Source organism: Scyliorhinus torazame, chromosome 26, assembly GCF_047496885.1.
Source record: "Scyliorhinus torazame isolate Kashiwa2021f chromosome 26, sScyTor2.1, whole genome shotgun sequence".
In the NCBI taxonomy this organism is placed as follows: Eukaryota; Metazoa; Chordata; class Chondrichthyes; order Carcharhiniformes; family Scyliorhinidae; genus Scyliorhinus; species Scyliorhinus torazame.
The window spans coordinates 40,998,631-41,009,387 of NC_092732.1; the positions used below are offsets into that span (position 1 = coordinate 40,998,631).

General features: G+C 60.4%; 1 protein-coding gene across 1 annotated transcript; it reads left to right on the forward strand.

The window, feature by feature from the left end:
• The first annotated feature begins 6 nt into the window (after window positions 1-6).
• LOC140402990 (uncharacterized) lies at window positions 7-5,719 on the forward strand. Its single transcript, XM_072490646.1, has 2 exons — window positions 7-165; window positions 4,235-5,719. Exons 1-2 carry the CDS (start codon window positions 114-116, stop codon window positions 5,323-5,325), a joined length of 1,143 nt encoding a protein of 380 aa, XP_072346747.1. The 5' UTR covers window positions 7-113; the 3' UTR covers window positions 5,326-5,719.
• Window positions 5,720-10,757: the final 5,038 nt, after the last annotated feature.

The window sequence follows — 10,757 nt, forward strand, 5'->3', positions numbered from 1 at the left end:
AGATCTGCCTGTTAACCCGGGGCAGGAGGACAGCTAGTGTGCGAGCTGACACCTACTGCAGACTGTACTCTCTGTCCGTCGACCACTTCAATGAGGTGTTGGAGGAATATCCAATGATGCGACGGGCATTCGAGACTGTGGCCATGGACCGGCTGAACAGGATAGGTAAGGAGAGCAAGAGGGAGGGAGGGAGAGAGAGAGGGGGTGGAAGAGAGAGAGGGAGAGCGAGAGGAAGGGAGGGAGGGAGAGAGGGAGTGGGAGAGAGAGAGGAAGAGCGAGGAAGGAAGGGAGGGAGGGAGAGTGGGAGAGAGAGAGAGGGGGAGAGAGAGGAAGGGAGGGAGGGAGAGAGGGGGTGGGAGAGAGAGAGGGAGAGCGAGAGGAAGGGAGGGAGGGAGAGAGGGAGTGGGAGAGAGAGGGAGAGCGAGGAAGGAAGGGAGGGAGGGAGAGTGGGAGAGAGAGAGGGGGTGGGAGAGAGAGAGGGGGAGAGAGAGGAAGGGAGGGAGAGAGGGAGAGGGAGGGAGGGCGAGTGGGAGAGAGAGAGGGGGTGGGATAGAGAGGGGGAGGGAGAGGAAGGGAGGGAGAGAGGGAGAGGGAGGGAGGGAGGCAGAGAGAGAGGGAGAGAGAGGGGAAGGGAGGGAGGAAGGGAGAGAGGGAGAGGGAGGGAGGGAGGGAGAGAGAGGATGGGAGAGAGAGAGGGAGGGAGGGAGAGAGGGGATGGGAGGGAGAGAGGGAGAGAGACGGGGTGGGAGAGAGAGAGAGGGAGGGAGGGAGGGAGAGAGGGAGAGGGAGAGGGAGAGAGAGGATGGGAGAGAGAGAAGGAGGGAGGGAGAGAGGGAGGGGATGGGAGAGAGAGAGGGACAAATGGAGGTAGATAGAGAGAGGGGAAGAGAGAGGGGGTGGGGGTAGAGGGTGTGGCAGAGAGGGAGAAACAGAGGGTGGGAGAGAGGGAAGGAAAGAGAAGGAGGAAGGGAAGCAGAGGTAAAGTGATGGGGTGAGAGTGGACAGGGATAGAGGGAGAGTTCGGGATCAAGTTATAATGTCGAAAATCAAAGATAATCCCTCCAGCCTGTTACACAGGAACAGGAGGCCCATTCAGCCCCTCTCCAGCCTGTTACACAGGAACAGGAGGAGGCCCATTCAGCCCCTCTCCAGCCTGTTACACAGGAACAGGAGGAGGCCCATTCAGCCCCTCTCCAGACTGTTACACAGGAACAGGAGGAGGCCCATTCAGCCCCTCTCCAGCCTGTTACACAGGAACAGGAGGAGGCCCATTCAGCCCCTCTCCAGCCTGTTACACAGTAACAGGAGGAGGCCCATTCAGCCCCTCTCCAGCCTGTTACACAGGAACAGGAGGAGGTCCATTCAGCCCCTCTCCAGCCTGTTACACAGGAACAGGAGGAGGTCCATTCAGCCCCTCTCCAGCCTGTTACACAGGAACAGGAGGAGGCCCATTCAGCCCCTCTCCAGCCTGTTACACAGGAACAGGAGGAGGTCCATTCAGCCCCTCTCCAGCCTGTTACACAGGAACAGGAGGGGGCCCCATTCAGCCCTTCTCCAGCCTGTTACACAGGAACAGGAGGAGGCCCATTCAGCCCCTCTCCAGCCTGTTACACAGGAACAGGAGGAGGCCCATTCAGCCCCTCTCTCCAGCCTGTTACACAGGAACAGGAGGAGGCCCATTCAGCCCCTCTCCAGCCTGTTACACAGGAACAGGAGGAGGCCCATTCAGCCCCTCTCCAGCCTGTTACACAGGAACAGGAGGAGGCCCATTCAGCCCCTCTCTCAAGCCTGTTACACAGGAACAGGAGGAGGTCCATTCAGCCCCTCTCCAGCCTGTTACACAGGAACAGGAGGGGGCCCCATTCAGCCCCTCTCCAGCCTGTTACACAGGTACAGGAGGAAGCCCATTCAGCCCGTCTCCAGCCTGTTACACAGGAACAGGAGGAGGCCCATTCAGCCCCTCTCTCCAGCCTGTTACACAGGAACAGGAGGAGGCCCATTCAGCCCCTCTCCAGCCTGTCACACAGGAACAGGAGGAGGCCCATTCAGCCCCTCTCTCAAGCCTGTTACACAGGAACAGGAGGAGGCCCATTCAGCCCCTCTCCAGCCTGTTACATGGAACAGGAGGGGGCCCCATTCAGCCCCTCTCCAGCCTGTTACACAGGAACAGGAGGAGGCCCATTCAGCCCCTCTCCAGCCTGTTACACAGGAACAGGAGGGGCCCCATTCAGCCCCTCTCCAGCCTGTTGCACAGGAACAGGAGGAGGCCCCATTCAGCCCCTCTCCAGCCTGTTACACAGGAACAGGAGGAGGCCCATTCAGTCCCTCTCCAGCCTGTTACACAGGAACAGGAGGAGGCTCCATTCAGCCCCTCTCCAGCCTGTTACATAGGAACAGGAGGAGGCCCCATTCAGCCCCTCTCCAGCCTGTTACACAGGAACAGGAGGAGGCCCATTCAGCCCCTCTCCAGCCTGTTACACAGGAACAGGAGGAGGCCCATCCAGCCCCTCTCCAGCCTGTTACACAGGAACAGGAGGAGGCCCATTCAGCCCCTCTCCAGCCTGTTACACAGGAACAGGAGGAGGCCCCATTCAGCCCCTCTCCAGCCTGTTACACAGGAACAGGAGGAGGCCCATTCAGCCCCTCTCCAGCCTGTTACACAGGAACAGGAGGAGGCCCATTCAGCCCCTCTCCAGCCTGTTACACAGGAACAGGAGGAGGCCCATTCAGCCCCTCTCCAGCCTGTTACACAGGAACAGGAAGAGGCCCCATTCAGCCCCTCTCCAGCCTGTTACACAGGAACAGGAGGAGGCCCATTCAGCCCCTCTCCAGCCTGTTACACAGGAACAGGAAGAGGCCCCATTCAGCCCCTCTCCTGCCTGTTACACAGGAACAGGAGGAGGCCCATTCGGCCCCTCTCCAGCCTGTTACACAGGAACAGGAGGAGGCCCATTCAGCCCCTCTCCAGCCTGTTACACAGGAACAGGAGGAGGCCCATTCAGCCCCTCTCCAGCCTGTTACACAGGAACAGGAGGAGGCCCATTCAGCCCCTCTCCAGCCTGTTACACATGAACAGGAGGCCCATTCAGCCCCTCTCCAGCCTGTTACACAGGAACAGGAGGAGGCCCATTCAGCCCCTCTCCAGCCTGTTACACAGGAACAGGAGGAGGCCCATTCAGCCCCTCTCCAGCCTGTTACACAGGAACAGGAGGCCCATTCAGCCCCTCTCCAGCCTGTTACACAGGAACAGGAGGAGGCCCATTCAGCCCCTCTCCAGCCTGTTACACAGGAACAGGAGGAGGCCCCATTCAGCCCCTCTCCAGCCTGTTACACAGGAACAGGAGGAGGCCCATTCAGCCCCTCTCCAGCCTGTTACACAGGAACAGGATCATTCAGCCCCTCTCCAGCCTGTTACACAGGAACAGGAGGAGGCCCATTCAGCCCCTCTCCAGCCTGTTACACAGGAACAGGCCCATTCAGCCCCTCTCCAGCCTGTTACACAGGAACAGGAGGAGGCCCATTCAGCCCCTCTCCAGCCTGTTACACAGGAACAGGAGGAGGCCCATTCAGCCCCTCTCCAGCCTGTTACACAGGAACAGGAGGCCCATTCAGCCCCCTCTCCAGCCTGTTACACAGGAACAGGAGGAGGCCCCATTCAGCCCCTCTCCAGCCTGTTACACAGGAACAGGAGGAGGCCCATTCAGCCCGTCTCCAGCCTGTTACACAGGAACAGGAGGAGGCCCCATTCAGCCCCTCTGCAGCCTGTTACACAGGAACAGGAGGCCCATTCAGCCCCTCTCCAGCCTGTTACACAGGAACAGGAGGAGGCCCATTCAGCCCCTCTCCAGCCTGTAACACAGGGACAGGAGGGGGCCCCATTCAGCCCCTCTCCAGCCTGTTACACAGGAACAGGAGGAGGCCCATTCAGCCCCTCTCCAGCCTGTTACACAGGAACAGGAGGAGGCCCCATTCAGCCCCTCTCCAGCCTGTTACACAGGAACAGGAGGAGGCCCCATTCAGCCCCTCTCCAGCCTGTTACACAGGAACAGGAGGAGGCCCCATTCAGCCCCTCTCCAGCCTGTTACAGAGGAACAGGAGGAGGCCCCATTCAGCCCCTCTCCTGCCTGTTGCACAGGAACAGGAGGAGGCCCATTCAGCCCCTCGAGCTCTGACTGATGAGTTGACAGTTCTAGGCCCTGTGATGGTTGACACCGCTGTTGTCTCTGCTCTCCAGGGAAGAAGAACTCCATTCTCCTGCGCAAGCGGACCGAGGGCTCGAACGCAGGATCGCTGAATAACCGTGACAACGAGATCATCCAGCAGATCGTCAAACACGACCGGGACATGGCGCACACCATTCAGGAGCACCAGATGTTGAGCGCAGCCAGGGACCTGCACCCCAGACCTGTCATCTGGGCCCCGCTGGTGCACGCCCCCCTGCAGGCGGCTGCGGCCACCACCTCCGTTGCCATCGCGCTGACCCACCAGCACAACCTGCCGGCCGCCATCTTCCTCCCCTCCGCCGCCTTGACCAGCCCGCTGTCCGTGGAGATCGGCCAGGCCAAGCCGGCGCGGCGACCTCGGCCCGTGCTCCAGGGTTCCGTGTCCTCCTCCGTCGGCTCCTCCTCGGCTGCCCAGTCCCGGCTCCCGACCCCCGTGCCCGGCTCGCCCCTGGTCCCGCCAGCGGGAGGGCCCCCGCCCTCCGTGCCCCCCCCGGCCGCGGAGGCGGGGGACAGGGGGCGCCGCCCCCCGGGCCCGCAATCCAGGACGGCCTCGCGGTCGACCTCCCTGATCCAGCAGCCGGCCGGGAGCCGCCTGTCCAGCCCCGCCGGGAGCCCCCTGTCTGCCGAGGCCTTGCATTACAGCCTCTCCCGGGTCATGGGGTCGCACGGCTCCATCCCCAGCCAGCAGGCCTGCTACCCCCCCCAGCAGCTGGTCAAGCACCGGAGCGCCCAGGGGTTGCCCACCGGTCAGCTGACGCAGGACGCCAGGCTAATGTCCGCCTCCCAGCCCGTCCTGCCCCACCGGCCCCTCCACCGCAGCCCAACGCAGTACGTCAGAAAGTCGGTGGGCAATATCACCCAACTCTCCTCGCCCTCCGTGTCCGGCCTCCTTGCCAAGGCGCCCAGTGGGGCTACGGGTCAGGCCGCCCAGACCCAGCCCGCTCCCCTGGCCTCCCCTCAAAGGCCATCGGCCTCCACCCCGCCCCCCCCTCCACAGGCCACCGCCTCCGCCCCCAAAGACCCAGCGTCAGCCCGGAAGACTTCCGTCGCCTTCAGCCCGGGACTGGATCCGGACAAGCCCAAAATCTCTTCCAACATGTAGAGGCGGAAGGTCGTCCAGAAGTTGCAGTTCCATCGTTGCACCTTTCCCGCCCCCCCCCCCGGGAGGCCCAGGGGCTGGGAGAGCGTCCGGGTAATACAGGCACCCCCCTGGGGAGCGGAGGACAGGACGACGCCCGCCGACCTCTCGTTTCCCTGCTCGGTGGGGACTCTGTCGGGGCCCCGAGTGGCGAGGGGGCCTCGGGGGCACAGCCGCCTCTCTCACCGCCCCCCCCCCCAAACCCGGCCCAAAGCCGGGGAGGATTCCCTGGGAATCAGGAACACCGGGTCCAGGGCTGTGAATCGGACAAAGCCCAATCGAAAAGAGGGTGAGAGCGACTGAAAGAGACGGAGGGAGCGAGGCAGAGGGAGGGATGGAGAAAGAGGTGCGGACAAAAAGAAAGAGGGGGAGAGGGGAGGGAAGAAAGGAGGAGGGGGAGAGATGGAGGGTAAAGGGAGGGGGGGAGAGAAGGAGGGCGGCAGCGAGCAAAGAGGGGAGGGAGGGAGAGAGATGGAGAAAAGAGGGGTGGGAGAAAGGAGGGAGGGAGAAAGGAGGGAGAGAAAAGGGAGGGAGAGAGAAAGGAGGGAAGGAGGGAGAGAAAGGAGGGAGGGAGAAAGGAGGGAGGGAGAAAGGAGGAGGGAGAAAGGAGGGAGGGAGAAAGGAGGGAGAGAAAAGGGAGGGAGAGAGAAAGGAGGGAAGGAGGGAGAGAGAAAGGAGGGAGGGAGAAAGGAGGGAGGGAGAAAGGAGGGAGGGAGAAAGGAGAGAGGGAGGGAGAAAGGAGAGAGGGAGGGAGAAAGGATTGAGGGAGGGAGAGAAGAGAGAGGGAGGGAGAAAGGAGGGAGAGAGGGAGAGAGAAAGGAGAGAGGGAGGGAGAAAGGAGAGAGGGAGGGAGAAAGGAGAGAGGGAGGGAGAGAGAAAGGAGAGAGAGAGGGAGAAAGGAGAGAGGGAGGGAGAAAGGAGAGAGGGAGGGAGAAAGGAGAGAGGGAGAAAGGAGAGAGGGACAAAGGAGAGAGGGAGGGAAGATGGAGGAGGGACAGGAAGAAGAGGAGGGGGGGCTACAGAGATGAAGGAGGGAAGGAGAGACTGAGAATTGAAGGGAGGGTGGATTAGGAATCATCCCCCCAGTTACTGGCTGGGTCACACTCTGAGCGAGCATCAGTCACCGGTTTGGACAACAACTTCCCAGCGAGGAAACTTGGCCAAGAACGGATGGCAAACTCCCCGAGCCTGGGTAAACGGAGACACCGGGACCAACTCCCAGGGGCACCTGGCGAGGGCCTCGTGTTTATAATCTTCTTTAAAAATGGGATCAAACCTGAGTCCAGCAAACATTCCAGACACGAGATGCCACTCCAGCCGGACATTGCACAAACCCCCCTCTCCGCCCCCGGGAAAAACACAAGACAGGACCCCAACCATCGGGCGCAACTGCTAGTGATTCCAAACAGAGCGGCTGGACTTTAACCTGGTGTTGTCCGACTTGTTACTGTGCCCAGAGAGAGGTGTCTCCCCGTCTTGCTACATCACTCGAGGATTGTGAACTCCCCCTGCCAGAGGGACCCACGGGGCAGAGGCAGTAACGCCAGCCGGGGCAAATCAGATCCAAACCGTACTCGTCTAGCGCTCTCGTTCATGTCTCACATCTTCCCCGATATGCCTTGAAGTTCACCAGAAAAGTGCAATCGATCACCTAACTGTGTGTGTGTGTGTGTGTGTGTGTGTGTGGTACATAGTGACTCTGTGAGTATGGTCGGTAATTCCATTGTCTGTAGGTAGGAGGTGAACCTGTTAACGGGGGGGGAGCGAGGGTTGCCGTATGTGCGGGGTATAGGCATCAAGGCCAATCTGGGTGAGGGGAGGGCAAGGTGGGGGGGGGGGCTTGATCGGGAACCTACGCTGCTGGAAATTAAACAGTGAACCCATGTTCCACAACACGCATGGAGAGGAGTACATTCACACTTTCCAAATGCACATATACATAAACGCACGCTCTTGCACATTCAAACGCACGGCCGCACACGCGTGCGACGTGCGTCCATGCATCGGCACACACGTGCACTGGGCACAAATGCATTGGGCGCACATGCACCAGGCACACAGGTGCGCCCACAAACACGTGTATCAGGCACACATGCATCTGCGCGCGCACACACACGCGTGTATCCACACACGCGTGCATCGGACACAAATGCATTGGGCACACATGCATCGGGACACACGTGCATCCGTGCGCAACTGTGCAGACGTGCACATGCTTCGGACATGCATCCACAAGCTGGACAAAGGAATGTACACGGGCAGATTTGCATGCATGAGCAGGCACACGTTAGGCACATACAAACACAGACCCACACACACGCAGACCCACACACACCATAGTCCCACACACACGCTCACACATCCGCACTCCAAACACATTATACATGGGCCTGTACATGTGCAGACACATGCCAGAGACTCTCCTTTAAGCACGCACACACACACACACAAACACTCAAACAGCACAAGTGACCTCCCCCCTCAGGATCTCTGCAAATCCCAATTACTGGATAACCAGGAGCTTGGCAGTGTTGGCGAGCGCTGATTGACGAGGACCGTCCTTGATTGGCGAGTTAAGGAGTCACAAGATGTGTTTGTTTTCTGAATGAAATCCAGTGGGGCTGGTGGTGGAGGGAGCACCTTCACCAATCGCGTGTGTTTAGTATTCGGAGCACATAGCACTCTGCGCTTCAGAGAGCTTAATATAGACTGTTTCGAAAATGTAAATATTCAGCACTGAGTCATGTACAGCAGATGTCCCTTGGTTTGTTCCTTAAACTTGGCTGTTCGAAGGCAAGACAGGCGACGAGGGCGATGACCTGGGCGGCTGGGTGGGGAGGTAGGAGGTGGTGGGTCGTGGGGGGGGGGGGGGAAATCCCCCACCTCCTGCTCAGCGTACCCCGTCGCGAAAGGCAGGGGCCCGTGCGTCAAGCTGACCACGGGCGATGCTCTCTGCAGTCGAATACCTTGCCCTGCCCCCCACGCCACCGGGGAAACCAAGCTGGGTGGGGGGGGATGAAGGGGGGGGGGGGGTGTGAGGAGCCCCCATCTTCACAGGGAGGCGAAGGAGAGTGGGGAGGTGGGAGTGGAAGGGGGTGAGGAGCCCCCATCTTCACAGGTAGGTGAAGGGAGTGGGGAGGTGGGGGTGAGCAGCCCCCACCTTCACGGGGAGGCGAAGGGGAGTAGGGAGTCTCCTACCAGTCAGATCGGTCAGGACGAGGGGTTTGCAAGCGGGAACGGTGCGGGCCGGCGAAATGTTCCCCCGGAGGAGTTGCTATCATAACGCAGGATTTGAAGCAGGGGTGGGCGGGGGGGAGGGGCCTGGGTGTCGGCCGGGTGGGGGCGACATTCAGCTGTCGCACACTGCCCCTTTAAATCCATCAAATCTCCCAAATTCCTTTCACAACACATATTAAGAAATTTGCCAGCAGATCATGATGAGTCAGGCCTGACGTTAAAATCCTCCCCACTCACCCCTCGTTCAATCACCTCCTAATCTCCTTTCCCTCTCCATCTCTCTCTCTCTCGCTAACTCTCCAGCCCGCTGTCACTGGAGTTAAATACCAGGGACAGCGGCCACCTGGCTAGCTAAGCCCCCCCACTCCCACCCCCACATCCCCCCCCCCCCCACATCCCCCCCCCCCCCACATCCCCCTGCCCACATCGCTCCGCCCAGCCTCGCCCGTGATCCTGCCCGGATCAGACACCGGCCTGGTTGTAATCCTGCGGGATTAACGCTGGGCTCGCGGAGCCTGAGTGTGGGCCTAGGTAGTGGTGCCAGTCTCCAACAAGCAACTAAATCCCTTCTCCAATTCCTGCCGGCGATCGCCCAGGAACCCAATCCTCCTGCCCCGAGTCGGAGACCCCCCCCCCCCCCCCCCGTGTGTGAAATGGGGGGGGGGGGGCAGGAGGAGGTCTCTCCGCCAACGTGGGGTGGGGACGCTGGGGCATCTTGTGGTGGGGCGACGGTCGCAACCCGGAAGGGCGGGCATGGGCGTCGCTGGCCGGGCCCAGCATTTGTGGCTCGTCCCTAATTGCCCCCCTCGAGAAGGGTGGCCGCCTCCTTCAACCTGCCGCAGTCCCGCATGGTGTGGGTCCACCCACCGTGCTGTTAGGGAGGGAGTCCCGGGATTCTGACCCCCAGCCGCAGTGAAGGAACGGCCGATATATTCCCGAGTCGGGCTGGCGAGCGGCTCGGAGGGGGAACCTCCGGGGGGGGGGGGTTCCCTGTGTGTGTCTGCTGCCCCCCCCTTGTCCTTCTAGACGGTGGAGGTGGCGGGTTTGGAAGGTGCTGTGGCAGGAGCCTCGGCGAGTGGCCGCGGTGCGTCTCGCACGAGTGACAGCCGCTGCTTGAGGTGAGGTGTGGCCCCCCCCCCCCCTCCCCCCCTCCGCCTCAATCACACTCTGGGGGTGAATCTCTCAGTCAGGGCTTCCTCAGGCCACAGGTCCCCCCCCCCCCCCACTCCGCTCACGAGCCGGTCCCCTACCCCCTGGGAGGGTGGTTACGTAAAGACCTCTACGGGATCGCGTCCTCAACTGTGCTTCGCCCGGCAATAACCTCAATGGGCAGCCTTTCCCGCGTTCGCGCGGAGCGTCAGGGCCTGCCCCAGGTCCCTGGTGCAGGCCCCCTCGGGAGGCCCCAGCTGAGTTCACTGGTCCCGGGGGAGGGCGACGCTGCAATTGGCCTCAGTCTCCCTGCGTTAGGGAGGGGCTTGGGGGAGGGGCTGGTGTATGCCAGCCAGGATGGACTGATTGTGCGTGTGTCTGTGCGTGTGCATATCTGTGTGTCTGCGCATCTGTGAGCGTGTTTGTGTGCGAGAATCTGTGGGTGTGTTTGAGTGTGTGCAGAAATGCATCTTTGTGTGTGCACGTTTGTGTGTGCATGTGCATATCTGTGTTTGCATATGTGTGCATATTTGTACGTGTTTTGTATCTGCATTTGTATGTGCCTGCGTGCATGTGTAAACCTGTTTGTATGTGTGTGTGTGTGTGTGTATGTTTATCTGCCTGTGTATATCTGAGTGTCTGTGTATATCTCTGTGTATCTGTGTGCCTCTCTGCATGTCAGTGGATATTTTTGCATGCATTGGTGTGTGTACCTGCGTCCCAGTGTCTGCATGTGTTTCCATGTGTCTGTGTATGGCCCGCAGTGTACAGCTGGGCATGTGCGTGTGTTTATGCATCTGTGTGTGTGAGTATCTGCACTTGTGTACTGCGTGTATGAGTGCATATATCAATGCGTCTGTGCACACGTGTGTGTGTATGCACACGTGCAAGTGTGTGTGCGGGTGAGTGTGTGCGTGCATGTCTGTGCACACGTGTGTGTGTATGAACACGTGCAAGTGTGTGTGCGTGCATGTCTGTGCACACGTGTGTGTGTATGAACACGTGCAAGT

Excerpts from the sequence above, each read along its gene's own strand:
- LOC140402990 (XM_072490646.1), top strand. The coding sequence starts at position 114 with ATGATGCGACGGGCATTCGAGACTGTGGCCATGGACCGGCTGAACAGG. Across the intron at positions 166-4,234 it reads GGACCGGCTGAACAGGATAG|GGAAGAAGAACTCCATTCTC; the intron begins GTAAGGAGAGCA and ends TCTGCTCTCCAG.